The 22,869-nt window shown below is 38.1% G+C and overlaps 5 protein-coding genes and 2 non-coding genes across 11 annotated transcripts; 3 read left to right on the forward strand and 4 right to left on the reverse strand.

Annotated features, from left to right (window-relative positions):
- Positions 1 to 3,456: 3,456 nt before the first annotated feature.
- LOC126784192 (putative FBD-associated F-box protein At5g56700) lies at positions 3,457 to 5,515 on the forward strand. The gene is made up of 4 exons (XM_050509675.1): positions 3,457 to 3,915; positions 4,009 to 4,275; positions 4,885 to 5,034; positions 5,195 to 5,515. The coding sequence occupies exons 1-4, from the start codon at positions 3,457 to 3,459 to the stop codon at positions 5,513 to 5,515; spliced, it is 1,197 nt and encodes a 398-aa protein (XP_050365632.1).
- A 1,560-nt stretch (positions 5,516 to 7,075) lies between these two features.
- LOC126782148 (filament-like plant protein 3) lies at positions 7,076 to 12,843 on the forward strand. Of its 5 annotated transcripts, none has more exons than XM_050507320.1 (6): positions 7,076 to 7,310; positions 7,389 to 7,459; positions 8,241 to 8,395; positions 9,948 to 10,140; positions 10,388 to 12,117; positions 12,244 to 12,843. In XM_050507320.1, exons 3-6 carry the CDS (start codon positions 8,285 to 8,287, stop codon positions 12,640 to 12,642), a joined length of 2,433 nt encoding a protein of 810 aa, XP_050363277.1. In that variant the 5' UTR covers positions 7,076 to 7,310; positions 7,389 to 7,459; positions 8,241 to 8,284; the 3' UTR covers positions 12,643 to 12,843. The 5 variants fall into 5 exon arrangements, with proteins under 5 accessions (XP_050363277.1, XP_050363282.1, XP_050363278.1 ...); XM_050507325.1 differs by having other exon boundaries at positions 9,951 to 10,140; XM_050507321.1 differs by having other exon boundaries at positions 7,399 to 7,459.
- A 607-nt stretch (positions 12,844 to 13,450) lies between these two features.
- TRNAM-CAU (transfer RNA methionine (anticodon CAU)) lies at positions 13,451 to 13,535 on the reverse strand. The gene is given in 2 exon segments: positions 13,451 to 13,486; positions 13,498 to 13,535. It is a non-coding gene; the product is annotated as a tRNA-Met (tRNA).
- A 62-nt stretch (positions 13,536 to 13,597) lies between these two features.
- Positions 13,598 to 13,669, reverse strand: TRNAQ-UUG (transfer RNA glutamine (anticodon UUG)). Its single transcript has one exon. It is a non-coding gene; the product is annotated as a tRNA-Gln (tRNA).
- LOC126783527 (uncharacterized) lies at positions 13,665 to 16,061 on the reverse strand. The gene is made up of 3 exons (XM_050509010.1): positions 15,663 to 16,061; positions 14,991 to 15,268; positions 13,665 to 14,251 (listed from the first exon to the last, which is right to left on the reverse strand). Exons 1-3 carry the CDS (start codon positions 15,907 to 15,909, stop codon positions 13,943 to 13,945), a joined length of 834 nt encoding a protein of 277 aa, XP_050364967.1. The 5' UTR covers positions 15,910 to 16,061; the 3' UTR covers positions 13,665 to 13,942.
- A 2,681-nt stretch (positions 16,062 to 18,742) lies between these two features.
- Positions 18,743 to 22,171, forward strand: LOC126783322 (chlorophyllide a oxygenase, chloroplastic). Its single transcript, XM_050508774.1, has 9 exons — positions 18,743 to 18,884; positions 19,362 to 19,592; positions 19,760 to 19,864; positions 19,994 to 20,275; positions 20,483 to 20,630; positions 20,750 to 20,934; positions 21,048 to 21,160; positions 21,298 to 21,592; positions 21,679 to 22,171. Exons 1-9 carry the CDS (start codon positions 18,780 to 18,782, stop codon positions 21,850 to 21,852), a joined length of 1,638 nt encoding a protein of 545 aa, XP_050364731.1. The 5' UTR covers positions 18,743 to 18,779; the 3' UTR covers positions 21,853 to 22,171.
- Positions 22,172 to 22,275: 104 nt separating this feature from the next.
- LOC126783333 (uncharacterized) lies at positions 22,276 to 22,747 on the reverse strand. Its single transcript, XM_050508788.1, is given in 1 exon segment — positions 22,276 to 22,747. A coding segment is annotated over 1 exon segment (327 nt). The 3' UTR covers positions 22,276 to 22,420.
- Between the last annotated feature and the right edge of the window lie 122 nt (positions 22,748 to 22,869).

Genomic DNA, 22,869 nt, shown 5'->3' on the forward strand with positions numbered 1-22,869 from the left:
TAAATTATAGATAAATTTTATTTGCTAATTATACCGTGATTTTGAACAAACCAGCTCGAGAGGCTCGATATAGTTATAATAAGTTTGGGTCAATTGAATAAATTTTAAAATAAAAAAAAAAGAGTTTTATTGATTTTATTTGATTATGAGAAAATTATGTAGGTCTAAATAGCATTTTAGTTATTTGTCAAAGTAAATTAGAGATCTAATTACCAGAAAATCCAAATGTCTTTTTTTGAGGTATGAATAGAAACTCCTAAAATTATATAAGGTAAATGATGCATAGAAAAGCACCAAGCTAACTGTGGAAACTCAAGTAAACACCAAGTTCAATCCTTCCAACATACTGATCCGATCAATCTTGCTAACAACGAATTTTGTATCTTTGTAAAGTTATCGTCTCAATCTCGCTTACAACGAACTTTGTGATGTTTGCCCATTGTAGTCTAGCAAATAGTTATAGAAAATTAAACCGATATAAACTATCTACAATGTCACACTGGAGGGGGAACTTTAAATGCAACAACGTGAACCCTAGTTTATAGATGAGATTCAATTCATGATAATACAGGTAAGAACACATAACCAAGGACTAAAATATCGACAAGAACGGAAATATCAACAGTCTAAAAATTGGAAATATTGACGGAAATTTCGGAAAAATATCGATTTTAAAATATAATTGAGTAAATTGATGGAAATTTAAATAAAAACATGGAAATTTTGAATGAAAACTTGAGAGATGTTCATTTGATCAATTATCTACTATATTTCATAAGAAATTATTATATAGCTATTAGTCTATAATGAGTTATAATAATTTAAGGTAAAACAATCGTCGAGAATTATTAAAAATTTACTTTAATTATTTTTTAATGGCTGGGAACTCAAAAGGAGGATAGGTCATCACGCCTTATATACATATGATACATTAAATATAAAATTATATGAGTAATTTAGAACCACATATAGGATCTATGAGGTACAAAATTTTCACCATCTTCATAATCTCATTGAGTAGAGCACTGAGTATATTGTGAAGAATATTCATTAAATGATACCTCCCATTTGTAGTTTTGTATGTATTGACTTATATGGCAACCATATGGGTCATTGGTGATTGACTGTGAATTTTAGTACTAGTAGTTCCCATTGGTAATTTGTTAATCTCCTATATGATGTAGGATTATATTTGACATGAACGTAAAAAAATAATTATTATTATAATTGACTAAAAAATATAAATTAGAACTTAATAATATTAATATACTTACCAACAAGGAAGAAAAGAGAATATCAACAAAGTCTCACTCACTAATATATTTGGAATTTGATGCTAATATATTTAGAACTTGAATTAGAATAGAGTTGAGTAGTGGTGCAACCGTACAAGTGTGCAACCAAGGACTAACATCCTAATGTATTTATAGTGTTTTAAAGTTTTAATTTGAAAAGTAGTTAAAAATTGAATTGTATGTAAATAATGTGATAAAGTTAGTTGGGATTGGACATATAACCAATTTTCTTTGTTTATCAAATTTATTACACATACAATATATATTACAAAGTGTCAAAATATAACACAAATTGACTTAGTAGAGTTGACTAAGTGATTCATTTTCTAATGAGGTGAACATGGTTCGATTCTCTTCAACAACAAGTTAGGTTTTATTTGAATTTTATATGAAACATAGAATTAAATATATATTAAAAATAGTCATGTAGAACAATAACTTTGCATGGTAGAGTTGGCTACACATCTTTGCTTGCAAAGGAATGACCACGTTTGATTCCCCTCAAATGCATATTTGAGTTTTAATTTTTGGTGGCAACACGTGGCGGAATGAGTGATTATATCACAAATATATCTAACATATCGATAATATCGCGATATATCGTGGAAATTTCTAAAATATCGACCAAAATTACTATGGTACGTGAAAAATATATCGACGATAATTTCGATTTTTTAGTTCTTGCACATAACAACAAAGGCCTTCCGAAAATCAGCTATAGTGCCCAACATATTACCAATTAATTGAGTTTAATTTATGCTTGCTTAGCACATAATGATCTTCGTCACGTAACTTCTACATGACGTACACATAGCAATTTGCAATAATTTTTAAGACGTATGTTTAATTTGACACGTGGTGACCGCCAACGTCCATGTATGATACAAGAGAAAATTGTTTCTCTTAGAATCATTGTTCATTGGCAGTAGCTTCTACTAATATACACGAGAATATAGTACCAAATATAATAAAAAGTCATATAAATAGTAAATTAATTAATAGGTAAACACTGTTCGGTCCTGTTTTGAACTGTAGCCACGTCACTGTTGCGAACTATAGCACGTCATTGTTTCTATACTGTTCCAAACCTACAGGCCGAGTAATATATAGTGAAATATGATCGATCATAAACCCCAATATATTTGTTAAACCGTTAAGTTTGATTGAATGCTGATTGAAAAAAGGAAAGCCGAAACTTTAGCCTCTGAGTCGGGGCCTGACTCTCCCCATGTCTATTTTGATCCAAAGCAAGGTTCAAACCTCTAACCTATTATCAGTATCGAAGCAGCGTTCGTCCTGTTTGGAGGCTCATTAGATTGTCATCCGAACCACACCATATGGGTGTTAAACCGTTAAGTCGTTAACCAGTAAGATGCGCTGAGTCGTTAACCAGTAAGCTATGTCAAGTTGTTAAACCGTTAACATGAACAAATAGCTTATTCTTTTTTACATTTGCAGTTATTACATCAACTTGTATGAGTTGCATCATACCATGTAAATTATGTTTATTCTTTTTTAGTTCATTTATGAATAAGTATATAATTAAAAAATAAAAATAAAACATTAATGTTGTTTCGTTTCATATAAATTATTCCTAAAACTGTAATTCAATAATTGTACATTACAAGTCTATTAAAATGAATTCAAATCCAAAGGAAAAGAAAGGAAACAACCTCACGCCAAATGGAAGGTCTTAAAATGTTAAGACTGACAGTTTTCCTGTTTTTGTTTTGGTCTGCCAGGCTGCCACAATTGAGAGAAGTAAAAGGAGTAGAAACAAGAAGAGGTAGCTACTAGCTAGTCTCTCGTGTATATCTGAATCTAACCTTCTGTGACTCCAACTAGTAAGTCTCTCCGTTCTATTTGTTTTCTCTCGATCCCTCTCTCACTCGTTGTTGATCGATTTGCTATTATATACATGTTACGATTTTACCAGCAAATTGGGGTTTGCTTCCATTATTCAAGACGTTGATTTAACATGATTGATCTAGCTTAGATTATTGGATTCAAGAATGTTTTCATATATATTTAATTATGTTTACTGTTTGGTTTCGATTCTGCTTCACTAGCTAAACATCCTCTCACTTTATGTATGCGCATCTTTTGAATGAAGTCACCTTCGACCAACTGAACAAGAGAGGCTTTAGATTTAAAAGGCGATATGGTGGAAACAAAGACTAAGGAAGAAAACCATGTCAAGGAGGATCATAATCGGTTCAATCAGCTCAGTGATGAAATTTTGATCCTCGTTCTCTCCTTCATAAGCCTTATGGACGCAGGACGAACTTGTGTCCTCTCCAAAAGGTGGAAAGAATTGTGGAAGCATCTTAGGTGTATCCACATTGATTGTGAGGCAGCTCGGAAGTCTATTTCTTGGGTAGATAAAATCTTGCACTTACACCGGGGTCTAAGTGCAGATGAACTAAAAATTCGGATCTGCTCCGGCAGGGTATATGTCAATGGAGTTGACAACTGGATAGATTTTGCGGTACAAAAAAGAGTTAAGAAGCTTGAGCTAGACTTGAAAGGAGGTGCACCTTACTATCATAACATCATCAAGTATATATTCCCGGATAAGCCATTTAAGTTCCTAACTCACCTCTCTTTGATCTACGTCAGAGTAAGTTGTGTAACAATAAACCAACTTATATCCCAGTGTCAACTTCTTGAACACATATGTGTTTGTGGATCTTCTTATCTACATTCTTTGAAGGTAATGGGATCAGCACTGCGGCTGAAATCTTTAAAGTTCAGCGAGTGTTACGAACTTGTCATGGTGAAGATTTCTGCTCCCAACCTTGTCTCGTTCATCTATGAGGGTGCAGGTCCATACAGATGTGGAATTAAAATTCTACATGCACCATCACTTGTGAAGGTTCATTTGGGAGAAGGTGACGATTGTATAACGAAATCGTTTAAGGCGGTTAGAGATTATTTTCTTCAGCTAGTTACTCTCAGCCTACGCTTGAATCTGTGCCAGGTTAGTATGTACTTCATATATATTTTATCTGAAGGGTAAATATTCTACTATGAAAATACTTGTTGAAACTTGGAAAAAATAACATGCACACTACATGTGATGCAGCTCAATTTCTATGTGTGTGAAAAAAAAAAAGATTAACCAAATAGAAAAAAATGTGTAATAAAGACCACAAAATTCAACTTAATGAAAATTAAATGGTAATGATTTAATCTGTATCATATACAATGTTGCATGATATACGAATCCGTTTAAACCCCTGCTCGAGGTTTTGAATAACAAACTATTGTTGTTATATTATGGCTTCTCGATCTACTGACTGGACATATTTTTGACACCTTCAATTAACATATATACATATACGTGTCTCATATATGTACATTTTACCCCTTCATGAATGAATTGTCAAAGTATTAATTAAAATGACAGAAAATAAGATTCTCAATGCAGTACTAAAATTGATTAAATTTAGCTAAGTAACTTAAGTTACACACACACACACACATGCTTTGGAATTGCCATAATGCGCGCATGCATGCATGTTAGTTGTGTGGGAATTTTTCATCTGTCTTACCTCTTACTATTGATTAGTTCCGTATTATTTTTCAGGAACAGATTATTCTGCCGGCATTTCGAGCATTAACCCAGCTAAGAGACTTATCACTAGCCGTAGTAGTCAAGAGTGAAGGCAAAAGCCTCCTGGAGTTGACCTCCTTATTGATAGAGAAATCTCCATTTTTGCAGAGTTTTACATTTGAGGTAAAAACCAATCATCAAATAAGTTCATTCCATGCATGATTGTGTTAGCATCATCATTAACGTTTCACTTGTTTGATCAGCAAAAGAAACTGGTCGTGATCGACGAAGATTGATCTATATATATTCTTGTACTTGATACGTATACTACTGCCTTGTGCAGATAATATGGAATTATTTTGAGCCGATGGTTACAAGATCCATGCTGGACATTCCTGAAAGCCCTCACAGATGCCTTAAGGTGATCAGATTTACGGGGCTTATCGGGCTGGGCACATTTATCGATACCGAGCTAGCCATGTATTTCATTCAGAATGCTGTTGTGCTCGAAAAGCTTATTCTTGACGTTGGAACTGAAACTACTGATTACTATTATAAAGAACGGGATCCTGTAAAAAGAGCCAAGAAGTTGGAGGCAAGAAAACAGTATGCTTTGCGGTTTGGAGCACAACTCCCACCAGGGGCGGAGCTCATTGTTCTGTGATCGATCGCAGTTGATGATGGCTCTTTACATGCAAAAGGTGGCGGACTTCTGAGTTCATTGCGTCTACTACTAATGACAGCAAGCTAAGCCTGCCATGCATGCATGTAGTTGATTTAATTTACAGTCTGATGTATGCTTAAGAAGGTTTTCGACGGTTATCACCGACTGACCACCGGAACTTGTTTGTTAATCAGAACAAATTTTCTGTCGATGAGTTTAATGATAAACCATGCTTCAATATGCAGCTTGCAACTGAATTAATTAGCTTGTTCAATGACTTGAGTTCACTATCAATCTATCATATAACCAGGGTGACGGCTGCCAGGAGTGCATGCCATCTATTCTACCTCCTCATATGGCTCTTTTTCAACATGTAGTTTCACTACAATTTACTTCGAGTATATATATATGCTCCTGAAATATGCAATCACTTGTTGGACTAAGTTTATAGGGCTATTGTTTTCTATCATTCGCTTGAGCACTTTGCTTGGTTGCGGCGAATGCCGACTAATCTCTAATGATATTTCACATTACATATTTTTGTTAACGATACTAGGGTACGTAGAACGAGAATCTGAAAACAAATAAGAGTGCAGACACGTGTATAAATAAAATGTAATTTATTGATAATCAAGCGCGATGTTACAATATTTGTGAACTCCTCTGATTCTATCTCCGTATGTAACTTGACTCAAGGATGATATGCACTTGATCTTGAGAATTTGAGTTTTAGATTTGATGAAGAACGAGTAATTTGGTAGCTTGATGATTCTTCGTGGACTTTGGAGACTTCGGGATTTCTCGAAAGTAATATTGCTCAAGTGATTTTTTATCTTCTTCTCAAGTTCCATTATATTCATGTTGAAATGAGTATTTATAGTGTCAAGACTTCTATTTTATAAAATATTTTAATGACACTAAAATAACAATATTTTATAATTATATAATTAAATCAATATGTATTTTATAATTAATTTAAAATTAGTTATTCTCATAACTATATTAATCAGAAAATAATTGATTTAATTAAAATCGTTAAGGAATTTATTAATGTAATCAAATGTCCGATTACCATTTCAAATCGTTAATGACATTCAATTTCCAATTTAAGTAAGAATCATGCAGCTTCGAGTACGATCATCCATTTATGTGCTGACACGAATTTTATTCGGATTCGCACTAACTTTATTGTTTTTTGAATTACGTATGTAATTTTATCAGACTATTGATCGATTTAATCATTTGTAAGGTGTATATAAAACAAATGAATAAATAGCTCGCTGCACTCCCCATCACACAAACCTAAATTTTGAATGTGAAGAAGAAGAAAGCATCGGATACTCAGAAGTCAAAGTCCACCGTAGGAGCGTGCACACAGTAACCTTTCTCCACTAGTGACCGTGGCTGGCGTTTGTGCCAAGACAAAAACCAATAAAGAAGCAACAGTGTCGAAAAGCTGAGGCGACAAGAAGCTAGAGGTCCCAGCACACACCAGTTTCTCTGCAACGTAGAATATTGCAAAAACTTGAATTCAAACTTATTTAAAATCCAAACCCAAAAAGCCGCTGGGAGTTTCAATAATCATTAACCATCCTCATTAATAGGCGGGAATAAGTGCACTTCATTTTCAAAATCAGTACTCAGAGACCAAACAGATTGAGAGAGCACTCAACAAGTGTGTTTGAATAGAGAGAAAAAAAAAACTGAAGAAGTCTTTGATTGTGTTTCAGGACTTGGTATCGACAAACAAGCACATGGTTCTCTCTTTATAATATTTCTGGGTACACCCAAAAAGGTAAAGTAGAATACAAGAAATGGAAACTCACATTATCTGAGTTGTTAGAGCTCAGTGGAGCTCACTGACTTTCTACAGATTTGTGCAGGGCTTTGTTTATTGAGCTTCTTTCTTCTTCTTCTTCAGGCTGTAAAATCTTAAAACTTAAGGTTTGTGCTTTCGTTTTCTGTTTATTTATTGCTGGCTTCCCAACTAATCTGTGAGTGGTGTGGTCTTCAGTCAAAGGTAGTTGATCTGGGTCTAGTTCTCATTTGGTTGTTTCGGGCAAAGTTTGAATCTTTATGTGTTTGGGGTAAGTGGGGCGCGTTTAGTTGATGGGTTGCTTCTAAATTGGGGATTATTTGTATTGGGTATTTGGGATTTTGAATTCCCTTACTTTCATGTTCTGGGTCGAGCAGTGTTTCATTAAATAGCTGAATTTTGCAACATTCGATCAATTCTTGAAATGGGTGGTTTTGCTTTTGTGATTCAAAAGATGGGTCTTTGGTGATTTGAAGAACTTGATGACATTTCTGAGTGTTGTTTTTTGGCTATAAAGCTTCCATCTTTAGAGCAAAAAAGGTGAGTCTGTGTATGCGAATTGGGTGGGTAATTTGTGCTCTTACACTCACCTGAGAGACCCAGTTTGATTTCTGATAGTGTTAGATTTCTTGTTGGGGGATTAGATGGTTTTGAAGTGAATCAAAGCTCAGAGAGTTGATATCTGAAGTCTTATTTTCTGTTTAAATGTTTGAAATGTGCTGGAAAGCACTTGGCTTTCTGTTAAGGCTCAGTGTGTTGGTTGGAGTTCCGTTTTCCAGCAACAACCAAACAAAGTTTTCTCAGTTGGGTATATATTTTGTGCTGTCTTTGTTTTGTTTCCTGCAACTATGAAGAGGATTTAGAGAGGGTGTTTATGTTATTTATGTGTAAAAATATGAATGCGTGCAGATAGTCTGTGATGTGCTAGTTAGGGAGCTGGAATAAAACATTAGATGGACCGGAAGTGGTTGTGGAAGAAGAAGTCTTCTGAGAAGAGCTCAGGTGGCGAGACTGAAAGTTCTGGTTCGGTGTCCTCTCATTCTGAGAGGTGCTCTGATGAACAGGTAGGGGTATATCCTTATTTCCATATAATTGAGTTAAATTATCGGTCTGTAGACCTTGCACATGTTGTTTTCTCTCGGCCTATAAGAAAAGAAAAGTAACTTGAAATAGATTCATCCACACGAACTTTACCAATTACCACATAGGTTGACTCAAATTAGCTAAACTGCATTTCTCACTCTACTGTTTTTCGATTGGATTCTTTCCTTCCTGGTAGATTTTCTCTTCAACTTTTGCATGTTAGATGTTATACTTCAAGTGCTATTACAAAAAGTTAGCCATCATGGCATCAATCTTCTATATTGAGTCTTAACTACCTTGCTTTGCTAATGAGTTTTGAGTCTTACAAAAGTTGAAAACCCGCAAACAGCTTCGTTGAAGGAGATCACTGTTCTACATCTTTTATCTCCTTTTCTTTTTAACGACAAATTTTGATTCTCCTAAAACTTACATGACATACAGCTAACTACTTATATTGAATTGATCAAATTAAATTTAGTTTGAGATTGGGTTTTGGCTATTTGAATTTGAAAGTTGTGGTTTGCAGTCTTTATAGCCTGCTCTATAAATCTACGTCCTCCTATCGTCCGGTCCAATTGAGGTTGCATGTCCATGTGACTCTGTGAGAGACCCCTGTTTGGTTTTCCGGAAAGAACTTTCACTTATATATTATCTTCCTTCCTGTTTCTTTTTGACAAGATTCTCTGACTGAATAACCCTTTCTTTGTTACTTTATCAATTTCCTCAAGGAACTAACCAACTTTTGTCTATAGTTCTATACTCCCTAAAGGGGCTTCACAGCTGACTGATTAAAGTTCCAACAGTAACAGCTCTAACTTAACCACATGACCATGAACTGGGATGATGACAATGTTACTGAGTCTGTTTGTTTGAACTGTCTCTGAGTAGGATCTGACTTTTGACTGTACACTAGGTTATTTTAGGAATGTACTTAGATGATGCATCGACATAAAAGTGTCTTGCTTGCCTTGATATGGTATTTGTCTTTTCTTGATCTCAGCGGCATATACTTGTTGTCAAAATGATTTCTATAACAGAGATGAAATGTCAACCAAAATTTTTTGGTACTCTGGAAATTCAATTTATTTTTAGGTTGTTGCTTGCTGCAAATGACATCAAGAACAAAGCTGACAGGTTTATACATTGTAGTTCTATTTATAGATATAAAATTTGTCCTTTTTGAACTGGACAATTGCCACATGCATAGTTTGTCACCGCAAATGTCATCAAGTACAATACAGGTAGGTTAACTCTTTGTGGAAGCTGCATCTTTTGCTAAGATAGAAGGAACTGGACATTTGCCACATGCATATAACAGCATCAGCTTTTATGTAACCTATTTTAAGATAATAAGATTTGATGCTTTTGTTTTCAACAGTTTTGATTGTTTATAATATTCAACTAATTATTTTCCTGCCTCTTTAAGATCTTTTGGTATTTGGCCACTTCTCACTAGGTGTTTCTTTTCTTAAGTAGAACTGAACTATAATGTCTTTCATGTTTGAATTTTGTTTCATTGCTTGTCATTCGAAGCAGGAGGCACTTAAGGATTCTGCTCATGATTCTCAATCACCTGAAGTCACATCAAAAGGTGTATCCGGCAGTGGTGATGTTAATGATAGTCTGAAGAATCTGACAGAGAGATTGTCAGCTGCTCTTGTGAATGTTAGTGCCAAAGAAGACTTGGTGAAACAGCACTCCAAAGTTGCTGAAGAAGCTGTTGCAGGTAGGAGTCTGTAGCTATATATTGACTTTTGTCATTGAACATATTGGCTCTAGTTTCTGTTTTTTTTTTTAATTCAAGAAACCAACTCCAGCACTTTGGACTGCTGTCACACTTGTTTAATGCGCAAAGAATGCTTGGTTAAAACTTGTAAAATTTGTAATTAAAGTATATTTGTACTCATAATGATTGCAATGATATTCTTACATTTATGTATAGGACAAGTTAAGCAATGGTTTTGTCATTGTAGGCTGGGAAAAGGCTGAAAATGAGGTGGCTGGCTTAAAGCTACGACTTGAAGCTGCAGTTAAGCAAAACTCAGCTCTGGAAGATCGGGTAAGCCATCTTGATGGAGCCCTGAAGGAATGCGTAAGGCAGCTTAGACACTCAAGAGAGGAGCAAGAGAAAAATGTACATGAAGCTGTGCTAAAGAAAACCCGCGAGTGGGAGGCTACCAAAGTGAAGCTTGAGAGCCAGATTACTGATCTCCAGACAAAAGCAGAAGCTAATAGATCTGGAGTTTCTGGTTTGGTTGATCCTCATATTTCACATAAGCTTGAAGCTTTGGAAAGTGAAAATTTAGCCCTTAAGCGTGATCTACTGTCTCATGCAGAGGAGTTGGAAATCTGCACAATTGAGAGGGAGTTGAGCACTCAGGCAGCAGAAACAGCCAGTAAGCAACATTTAGAGAGTATAAAGAAGGTTGCGAAGCTTGAAGCTGAGTGCCGGAGGCTAAAAGCTGTGGCTTGCAAAGTTCCTTTGGTTACTGATCATAAGTCCAGTGCTGCTTCCTCAATGTATGTGGACTCGTGCATGGATAGTCAATCGGACAGTGGGGAGCGGCTCAGTATGATGGATATGGAGTCCCAGAAGATGAGTGGCTTAGATCCAAATAAGCATGATCTCAGCGTCTCTGACTCATGGGCATTGGCCCTGGTTGCTGAGCTTGATCAATTTAAAAATGAAAAAGCTGTCAACAAAAATTTGCCAGCTTCTTCTGTTGACATTGATCTCATGGATGATTTTCTTGAGATGGAACGACTGGTTGCATTGCCACAGCCTGAAAGTGAATCTGGTTGCCTGGAATCAGAAGCCATAGTTGATGTCCCCAACAATGAAGAAATTACCTTGAGAGAAGAACTTGAAGCAATGAGTCATCGGACAGCAGAATTGGAGTTCAAGTTAGAAAAGCTGGAGGAAGAGAGAGCTGAATTAGCAGCCATGAATCACCGTACAGCTGAACTTGAAGTGATGACTCATCGGACAGCAGAATTGGAGTACAAATTAGAAAAGCTGGAGGAAGAAAGAGCTGAATTAGCAGCCATGAATCACCGTACAACTGAACTGGAGTACAAACTAGAAAAGCTGGAAGAAGAGAAAGCTGAACTTGAAGCCACAAGTCGTCAGACGGCTGATTTGGAAGTCAAGTTAGAAAAGTTGGAAGTAGAAAAGGCAGAACTATTAGACAAGAGTTATCGGGCAGTGGAATTGGAGGAGAAGTTAGAAATGTTGGAAGGTGAGAAAGAAAAGTTGGAAGTAGAAAAAGCACAACTAGAATCTATGAGTTATCGAGCAGCTGAGTTAGAGGACAAGTTAGAAAAATTGGAAGGCGAGAAGGAAAAGTTGGAAGTAGAAAAGGCCGAACTGGAAATTGCTTTAGCCAAAACTAGAGAATGTTATGTGGCATCAGAATTTCAGCTTAAAGAGGCAGAAATGATGTTGGAGGAGTTACAGAAGGAACTGAAAATTGCAAAAGAGTCAAAGCTGAGTATTGAATCTCAACTCATTAGCATAGAAGCAGAGGCTCGGACAATGTCTGCTAAGGTTCAATCTTTAGAAGCAGAGGTTCAAAGAGTGAGGGCTTCGTCAGCAAAAACTTCTATTAGATGTCAAAATTTAGAGGAGGAGCTATCAAGAAAGAATGAGGAAGTCGAGTTTCAGAAAACTGCTTGCTCAGATAGTGAATCAAAGATAAAGCAGGTTGGTGATCAGGGATTTGAGCTATCTACATTACATGTGTAGTAGATCATTGCCCCAACAAGTAGTCTAGTTGAAAAATTTAATCTTTATGTGACTAATATAATGCATTTGGGACTAATTTTCCAGGAAGACATAGCTGTAGCTGCTGGAAAACTTGCCGAGTGCCAGAAAACAATAGCATCTCTTGGGAATCAACTGAAATCACTAGCAACACTAGAAGATTTCCTGATTGACACTGCAAAGATACCGGAGTTTTCTGCTGCTGCTTCACGGATTCCTAGATCTGATGAACCATGGAAGATGCATTCCAATGGGACATTTTCACCTAAAAGAGATTCTGTGTCGAAACAAGCTGTGGAGAGTTCTGGACTGGCAACGAATAGAAATGAAGATAATTCCCCACTATCTTCCTATTCGTCATCCCCGTCTACTGTAGTGTCTACTCATGTCAGTTCTGAGAAGAATCGAAATGGTTTTGCCAAATTCTTCTCTAGAACAAAGAGTGGAATTCGATTAGAAATTTAGCTTAGATTCAATTTTTGGTAAAGTAGAACAAGAGGGATATGTATTATTGATTTCTGGGTTTGTATAACATAGGATTGAGTGCTGTAGCACATTTTGTTCTGCCCTTCAGAACATCGGAACAGGAGTGAATGATCAAACTTGGCATTTGATTTTGTTTAGCAAAAAGAAAGGCTACCCATCTTTGTCAAGTGGGCGTTGAACGATGCTTCTACTTGAAGGGGCATGTATTATTATTGATTTCTGGGTTTGTATAACATAGGATTGAGTGCTGTGCACATTTTGTTCTTCCCTTCAGAAGCTACCCACCTTTGTCAAGTGGGTGTTGAACTATGCTTCTACTTGAAGGGGCATAATCACTTTTCTGAGGCTACCCACCTCTGTCAGGTGGAGTGCCCTTCTGACCTAAAAGGCTTAGGGAGTTAGGGGCCTCTTCACGACTTCACCCAAGTGAAGAAACCAAACCAACAAACACTGCATAACCATCACTTTGTAAAATATACATAATACAACGTTTTCCCGATATGGGATTCTATCAACACCAATTTCCCCCTAAACCCATGTAATTGAGAAATCGCACTGTAAAGTGTCATAGCTAATCACTACACATCAAAATGCTACAATAATCAAACAGAAGCTTTAATTGCTTTCTAGCACTTGGTGAGCCTAATTTTGGTCAGATACTTCTTCGATTGCTTTCCAGTTTTGTGAACCTAATTTTGGTTTTGCTGTCCTCTTTAAACATGAATGATGAATCACTGATAAGAACTGCAGTGGGCTCTCTGGGATAAAATTTAAAAAGAAAAAAGATTGGGGCGAGAGAGGCTCGAACTCTCGACCTCAGGATAACTCAGAAGCTATGAGACCTACGCGCTAGCCAACTGCGCCACCGCCCCTTGTTGCCTTTTAGCTAACACAAATTGCATATATCCCAGGAAACAAACTAATGAGATGTAAAAGGTCCTACCGGGAGTCGAACCCAGGTCGCTGGATTCAAAGTCCAGAGTGCTAACCACTACACCATAGAACCGAACTGTTTATTTTGCTCGCAGTTTTATAATATCCCCAGTCAAAAAATATTACATGACTACAGCAGATAAAACGAATGAAAACAAGCTATGTAGAGTGTAGTACCGAGGCAGGAAGGGAAAATAACTGTGCCTTTCACAGTTTCACATGCTCACATCAATTACATTCCTAGTTCTCAACGAAAAACTCTCAACTCTTTTCCAACTGCGATTTATGTGCAAAAATCAATCAAAAACAACACGAACTCTAAACTCTGTTTTTGGCCCCTATTTTATCATTCTTGATGTGTATTATGCTCATACTTCATCTCTCTCTTGCAAGCATGGAAGAGATCAATGCCAAGAAAAGTATTCAGCGTGTTCATTCCAAACATTCCCAACAGCGCAAGAGGCAGTTCTACTCCCCTTCCAAATTTATGAGCATCTATAATAAGCTTGACGGTGATGAGAATGTGAGATGTCACCCTTGCGAAAGAGAAAGTCATCCAATTCATAACCCACTCAGCCTTGACAATGGTGCTCTTGGCATCACGAACACCAGCCATTCGCCGGATTTTCCTCACATGCAGAAAGATAGAGTGCAGCTGCATCATTGGAAATGTCCGAATCAGTTTCATACGATCCGCATAACTATCAATTGAGATTCTAAAATCCGTACATGATTATACGATTTTCAACACTGGACTGAATTTTTATTATTTTTTGGATACTGCCGTGATTGAATTTGCAGAATCTTTTATGCATATGGATTGATTACACAAGCAGAACTTTAATTGATTACTCAAGCAAAACTTTGATTGATTACTCGACCAAAACAAATCTTATTCTTTTCAAAGGACAAACTTTAAATCTAGACTAAACTTGAGCACCAGTCATGAATGAGTGAAATAAAGTAAGAAGACAGACTTTCATGAGTTCTGGATTTGTTCCGCTAAAATCAGGAGGACAACTAGAAGAAAAACTGATTGCTGCCATTTTCCTCATCTCATTTGGAATGGCTTGGTGAAAATTGACAATGTCTTTTCTTTTATAGAGACATATGGCTGTCCTTTAGAATATTGGTGAAGGCATCGGGTGTAACAAACGGGGTTTGAAAGCTTGGTTGAGGTCATAAGTCTATATTACGGTTGTTACCTTGACACATATCAATTTGAACTGATAAATATTGTATGACAAACAACCAGCCACAGTTGTGGCTGCTTTTACTAAAATTATGCCGACCTGAGAGACAGGTTCAGATGTCTAACTCTCCAGTATAACTAAACCAAAAAAATATGAAAGCAATACCAGAGAAAGAGAAGGACTAAAGAAAACGTAGCGTACCTCACAAATGAGAGTGAGAATAAGGTAATTAATGGTGACATTCCGATACAAAGCAAGAGTGAAGCAAATAAGGAGCAACAGATGATGTGCTAGGATGGAAGGGATAAGACCACTATATAATCCATAATGCAGCATATCCCACTGATCATAGGCAAAGTAACCGCACGAGAAGCACAAAGCTTGGTGCGCCCACGCCCAAGTCCCTCCAAACAACTGTGAGTGCTCAAACATCCCACTTGAACCATTTTGTAACCACTGATTAACCAATATGAATAGAACTGCAGATACAGAAAAATCATATGTTGCATCACTTATCTCAACATTGAAACTTAAATTACTAAGAAGGAAAGGTAAGACAATAACAACATCATATCCCACCCCCAAGAAAACAACTTGTCTTCTAAGATTTAACAGAGCATTAACTAAAGACCAAGACCAAGATTCTACATTCCAAAGTTCCCCAAGTTACTATAGCAAGTTCTGATCTTTTGTTCAGAACCTAATACCAAATTGCTCAAAGAATTCGTTTTACAATTAGAGAATCAGAAAAGCACACACCTTGTATTTCATCACTGAACTGGGTATCTAAAGCTAAAGTGGCAACTTAAGCAAACAAATCAACCCATCAAAAAATCCCATAAAAAGTAATAGTGAGAGAAAGCAAGAACAAACCTGAAGCAGAAGTAATTGAAGAATGAAGAAGAGAAACTGTGGTATTAACAAACAAAGGGTCACGAGACACAAAGCGGCGACATACCCAGTTAGCCAATTGGTAAAATCCAGACCCAGCAATAATATAAGCCAACTCCCTTTTCCTGTTGAACAGAATCTCAAACCAAACAGAAACAAACCACAACAGCAAAGTGGCCAAGAAGAAAGCCCCTGCCTTTTCCTGTGTTACAGTTCGAGTCCTCCCCATTGATAACTCACCACCTAATAATAATAGCTCTGCTTCTTTGTCTCTGCTGTGCTATTACACCATATAGCCATGAGGGTGATGTAGATATTTTGATGAGTATTCATTACTGTTATAAAACGATGAGCTGGGAAGTTGGGATTCTCCAATTCGTTATGGGGAGTCATCATTCGTGTGGACTTTTAAGTTAGAGTTCTTGACCGACTGACTGATTGCTTGGCTTTTCTGGTGATCGCTTGGTTTGCCCGCTGTGTCTCATCACCTCGCTAATGGGCTGTCGGTAAGAGTATCCATATTGCTCTGAGCCCATATTGGTAAAAAGTGGAAGATGGACTCCCACATTGAAAATTTAGAAAATATCATTGGAGAATACTTTCTAACATCTTTTCCCCACTTTTTAGCCCAATATTTCCATGCATGCCCTCTCTCTCTCTCTAAATCAAATTTCACCACCCCAACTCCTCCATAACTAGTCCATTACTCATCCCCCGTCGATGCCGCCACTGCAAGCCTGCGACAACCTCCGTTGTGAGACCTACCTCCGATCTTTGGCGACCGCGCTCAATCAAGTGCTCAACACGGGGGGATCTACTTCGCCACCACCCCTCCCTTCCACGCTCTCATCCTAGCGACGGAGACTCGAAGCCTCAACCATGAAGCCTTCATGCCTCACCGAATCAATGACCTGACCTCGGTCGTTCTCACCCTCCACCTCTTTGGATCTCGGTTTGTTTTAAAGAAATCGAGCTTAATTTCCTAGGTGGTGTAAGATGACTTCGAAGCTTGAACGAGGGAAATGATTCTGATGAATGAGGGAAGTGATTCCGGCAAGGCAAATAGGCGTATTTGATTGCAGGTGTAGTACATTTTGGTTGTATTGCCAGTAGCTTTTGATTGCAGGTGTAGTAGCCTTTGGTTGTATTGGCAATAGCTTTTGATTCCGACTAGTATCTTTATATGCTAGTCGTAGTATTTTTACATATCTACAACAATATATTTTGATGATGTTGCGTGCATTTTGTGTATTGTGTCGAGTGGATGAGTTATTTGGGATGTATAGTTGGATGAAAGTTGGATTTTGTGATTAGAAATAGTAGTTTTATTTGTCGTTGGTAGTAGCTTTATTTGTCATTGGTAGTAGCTTTATTTGTTGTTGGTAGTAGTTGGTGTTCTACTTCATAGGAGTTTTGGTAAACATGCATAATAGTATTTTTGTGTGGCTCGTTAGTAGCTGTGCTTGTCATTGATAGTAGCTTTGTTTATCGTTGATAATAACTTTGTTCGATATTGGTAGTAGCTTTTGTTCTGCTCCATAGTAGCTTTGGTAAACATGCATAGTAGCTTTCGTCAGGCTCAGTAGTATATTTTGTATGGCTCGATGGTATCTTTTGTGTGACTCGATAGTAGCTTTTGGGACCTCGTCGGAGGTTACCGGAAATCTCATCGTAGTATCTATTATTGCCGGTGGTAGTACCTTTTAGTGCCTGTGACCGTATTTTTTGTCATCATCAAAGTTTCCGGAGACATGCGAAACTTGTCGGAACCTCACTGGAGTTGACAAGTGTTCGCCAGAACCTCGTCGGAGTTGACAAGTGTTCGCCAGAACCTCGTCGGAGTCGGCTGGAAGTCACTGGAGACGTCATCGGAGTGATGGTTTTTGTGTTTGTTGTCATCTTTGAACTTTAGTGATAGTCTGTAATTTTATGTAATTTTAATGTCTAAAATGAAAATATTTTTACTCTAAAATGTCCTTATATAGATAAAAATGTTTGAGTGTTTATGTGTCCATATGTAATTGGTCCTTGAAATTTTGTGTTTTATATCGATGTTTTCTAGGGTTTATGTTTGTGTTATTATTGCTGAGCCTTGTAGTGGGGACTTGTAACCAAGCAGGGCATTAAAAGTCATACTCCAATAACAGGTTTAACTCGATGAGGCCTGGGTTGTCTTGGTTTGTTCACTTCGGTGAATCGCCCTTGGGGTTATGAGGGCACCCCACCTCACAAGGGTGGTCGGTAGCTCTTTCATCCCTCAAACTGAGGGAGGTGTTGCGGGATCAAGATGATCTTACCTCCGCGTGCTGTCGGGAATTAAGCTCTCACGCCACAATCACATTTTTGATGTTTGAGAAATGTTGTGGTTTTTTTTTCCGTCCTTTTCTCACTATTTCTCCTTACATAATTTTATGTGCAACGTAGGTTTTAGTAGCAATGTGATACACAAAGTGTGTTCTTTACGAGGTTTCCATGTTCTAGCACTTGCCTGCCCAAATTTGGCTCCTCCAAAAGTGTGATGACTCATATTCTCCAAATCACATGTGCAATCTTGTTACTCAAACGCCACCCTAGTATCCAAGTACAACAAGTTAAACAACAAAACAATAACTCTAGGTCACCACACACTAAGCAATCACTCACAACCATTATCACCCATCTTGATCAAAGTAATTATGCTTTATCATACTAGATTAACGGATAAGATTGCAACAAAAAAACCCACAAATGAAATCACTACCAACACTAAAGACGACCACCACCCACCTCACAAATCCCACTTTCAAAAATCTCAAACACACAGAGACAAAGAAACCGGGGGGGGGGGGGGGGGATAGGTAGAGAGATATCTTAGCCGTCCGACCTGGCAAGATAAGGGCCCCACCAAGTGCCAGATATTCACAGACACAAGCAACCACTATGTGGAATCAGAGCCTGCCACGTGGGCATCAGCTTCCTCCACATGGCTGGTCATGGGAGGAGGAGTGAGATCGCGGGTGACTGTGGCCACTTATCAACAGAGACCTCAATGATAAATGTCCCTCGCGAATAAAAATCAACGTTTCTCTTTTGTTCTTTCTTTCTGTTGTTCTGGTCTCCATGTTGAGCCTGTCAGCTTCAAACGCCATGAGCATAGTTGCCACTGCTGCAGCTCTATCTTTGCCTATCTCTTTTTGCAGATCATCGAAGCTTAGCACCAAGAAGGTATCAAGCACAGCTCACTTGCTTTGTTACAATGAGTTTGGTTGACTTGTAAATGAAACAGTTGGTTTTATAAGTTGAAATGTGGCTGAAAGTGGTAGCTAGAGCTAAGTAGGATGGTTCCCTGGTTAGTTTTTGCATCTGGGCAATGCTCAGTTCCTCAGTCTAGTAACTATATCCTGCTTGATCAGAAATTAAGTTATATTTGGATAAAGTTACATTTTTGATTTAGTGGCCATATGCTAAGTTTTGTTAATTGAATGATTGATTGTTTATCCAGTAATTTAGGACTGGAATGTGTTGCTTGAGACCAAAAGATACAAACTTTAGGTTGATTCTTGCACTTGCTAAAGGCTAATTGTTAAGGCGAAATCTTTTATTTCATACGGATGTAAATCTTGGTATCTGTAGTTTATATAGAAGATATAGGGATCAGGTTACTATGTTGGTGCTTAGGTTCTTGGGATTGTTGAATTTCAGGGTCTGAGAGGATTTCAGGTTTTCGCTGTGTTGGGAGAGGAGTCAGGGGTAGATAAGAAGAATGCTTGGAGCTCACTCTTTGATGTGGAGGATCCAAGGCCCAAAAATCCGAAACTAGAAGGGAAGGTCTTGAAGGCAGCTCAGGCCTTGGAAGTTGCTAGGTTTGATATTCAATACTGTGATTGGCGCGCTCGACAAGATGTGCTAACAATCATGCTCCTCCATGACAAGGTAACACTCATTCAATATCTTAAATTTATACATTGACCTAATTGCATGTGGTTCCATTATACCATTGTTCGATATTACTAGGTGCTCATGAAATTATTATTTAGTTTGAAGTCCTTTGCCTCTTCAGTTATATATTGGGATCCTTAGTCGTAAATATGGTGGTGCAGGTTGTGGAAGTTTTGAATCCTCTAGCTCGTGAATTTAAGTCTATCGGCACCATCAAGAAGGAGCTTGCAGAGTTGCAAGAGGAACTAGGACAGGCACACAAAGAGGTCTCTAAAATAAACTCTCAGAGCATAGAAAACCTTGTAGCTTACATAACTAATCACCAAGAACCATAAATTGCAGACCATCTAACTGACCGGATGCTTTGTCTACATTTGATCCATGAATACCAACAGGTTCATATATCTGAAGCAAGAGTTGCTACTGCCTTAGATAAATTGGCTTACATGGAAGAATTGGTGAATGATAAGCTTTTACGGCCACAGGACAGCAACACTGCAGATGCTGAGCAAGCATCCTCCTCTCCCAGTACTTCTACACAATCTTTGGATGCTGTAAAAAGGAGAAGGTCTAGGAAAGGCTTGAATGTTTCAGGTCCAGTTCAAAAGTACCATCCCCGATTGAAGAATTTTTGGTACCCTGTTGCCTTCAGCACTAATATTAAGGAAGATATTATGGTAAGCTGCTCTTCAAACTCAAAACCTTGAAAACCAACAAAAACATAGCCGATGAAAAAGAATATTATGTCCTTTTTTTAAAATGTTTTTTAGAAAAATAATTTAATTAGGTTAGGAGTTTCCATTTCAAGCACTGCTTGTCCCCTACTAGATTGTTGTCCTTTTTGGAGGTCTTCTAACAAGAGTAGTGCCACTTTTCTGATACAGGTTCCATTTGATTGTTTTGAGGAACCATGGGTTCTATTTCGTGGAAAAGATGGGAAACCCGGATGTGTTCAGAATACCTGTGCACATAGAGCTTGCCCTCTTGAACTTGGTACAGTAAAAGATGGCCGTATCACATGCCCATATCACGGTTAGTGCAACCTTTTAAGAAATGTTACTGATAAATCTTCCAGTATCTGCTAACGGAAAAAATATATGACTAGTATAAGAATATGTAAGTTTAAAAAATTTGTGGTGTATAAATCTCAGGATGGGAGTACGCTACTGATGGAAAATGCGAGAAGATGCCATCAACAAAATTACGCGATGTGAAAATTAAGTCATTGCCATGTTTTGAGCAAGATGGGATGTTATGGATTTGGCCTGGTGATGACCCTCCATCAGCCACTATACCTTCTTTACAACCTCCTGCAGGATTTCAAGTCCATGCTGAGGTATGCTAATGATCCATTCTTGGCCTTTTTAACTCTTGAAGAAGCATAGAGTTTACTTGCTTATGTGGAAGTGTGTTGTAACATTTTTAATTGAACTGTGTTTTGTATGACAGCTGGTAATTGAACTCCCAGTGGAACATGGATTACTTCTTGATAATCTCCTAGATCTTGCGCATGCTCCTTTTACGCATACGTCCACCTTTGCCAAGGGATGGAGCGTTCCAAGGTTTGTTTCTGCTTTATTTTGACTATATATAATTTCTTCCGTGGCACTGTATTCAAGTAGGGAAGTAGTATGTAGGGAGCTGCTCCCTACTTTCTCAGAAAATCAGAGCTTAATACTGTGAATAATCTGATTTTCAGCTTTGTGAAATTCTTGACACCTGCATCCGGACTGCAAGGGTATTGGGATCCTTATCCGATTGATATGGAATTTCGACCACCTTGTATGGTACTCTCAACCATTGGGATCTCAAAGCCGGGAAAACTAGAAGGGCAGAGCACGCAGCAGTGCAAAACACATCTTCATCAACTTCATGTGTGCTTACCCTCTTCAAGAAACAAAACAAGGTTATTATACAGAATGTCACTCGATTTCGCGTCTGTACTAAAGCACATTCCTTTCGTGCACGTTTTATGGAGGCATTTTGCAGAACAGGTAATTTGAATTGCTTGTGACACAAACTTCCCTAGCAACTAGCATCTTCTCCAATATGTTAAAACCATTTTGTTCAATTGACACAGGTTTTGAATGAGGATCTAAGGCTGGTCCTCGGCCAACAAGAGCGCATGAACTGCGGGGAGAATGTCTGGAGTTGCCCCGTAACATATGACAAGTTAGGAGTAAGATACAGGCTATGGAGGGAGGCTGTTGAACAAGGAAACAAGCGACTACCCTTCACAACCAAATCGATTTAGATTCACATTCAAACCAAGACTGGACTTCCTTCCTTTTTGATCATCCTCCGGAACAAACCCACTTGCTAGAGTGGCCTATTTTGCACAAAAGTTACCCCAATAACTAACAATGGCATGGTGTTCGGCGTTCCTGCGCTTGATGAAGCCTTGAACATTCTAGTCCCAGAGCGACTCGGCGGCAACTGTGAATTGAACAGGGAGAAGAAAACGGTATCTGCCATAGAAAACCCCTTGTAAAGTAGAAACAAACTGTACACCATTTCCATTTTTTTCCGTTCTCTTGTTCTGTGTACAGCATTGGTATACCTGCTTTTTCATACATGCCTTCTAAGGCTTCGATTGTTTTCCAGTCTTACAATGTGTGTTCCACTTGTATCATAACATCTCTATTGAGTCTATTGACTCTATTCAATGAAAATCCAATTCTTATTACGACAACAAACACGAAACTCATCGTTTTTATTTCAATTCACAAACACAGACAGGCAACTACATATGTGGTATCTATAAACCTCACATAAACCCTGACAAGACCTTAACCGGTGGAAGTAACTACTTTCTGTCTCTCTCACATAGCTGAGCCGCAATATGGGCAGAAGCTGAACTCAGCCTCGACTCTTTGTTCACAAACGCGACACCGCAGCAGGTCCCCCGCCGTGGAATCAGCCTTGGGAGGCGGGAGAGCTTAGTTCTGAGGAAGGAAGAGCTTACAGTTGTTACAGTACATCTGAGGCTCTTTCCCCGGCCACCGCCATACGGGTACAAAGAAGAGCTTCAGAACCTTCTCGTAGTCCACCAAATCCGCCGGCGACTTGCACGCTATGCACCTCCCCGCACCGGATTTCAGCACCTGCCGGACCTGCTGCTCTACCCCTCCAGCAAAGAAGAAGAACATGTTTGTTTCCTTGCTTTCCTATTCGATCTCCACTCGTCATAATCTTGGTTTCTTTAATTGGAAGCGATTTGAGAGAGAGAGAGAGAGAGAGAGAGATATCTGGAGGCTTCGGTAGTATTTGG

This window comes from Argentina anserina, chromosome 2, assembly GCF_933775445.1.
Source record: "Argentina anserina chromosome 2, drPotAnse1.1, whole genome shotgun sequence".
Taxonomy (NCBI): domain Eukaryota; kingdom Viridiplantae; phylum Streptophyta; class Magnoliopsida; order Rosales; family Rosaceae; genus Argentina; species Argentina anserina.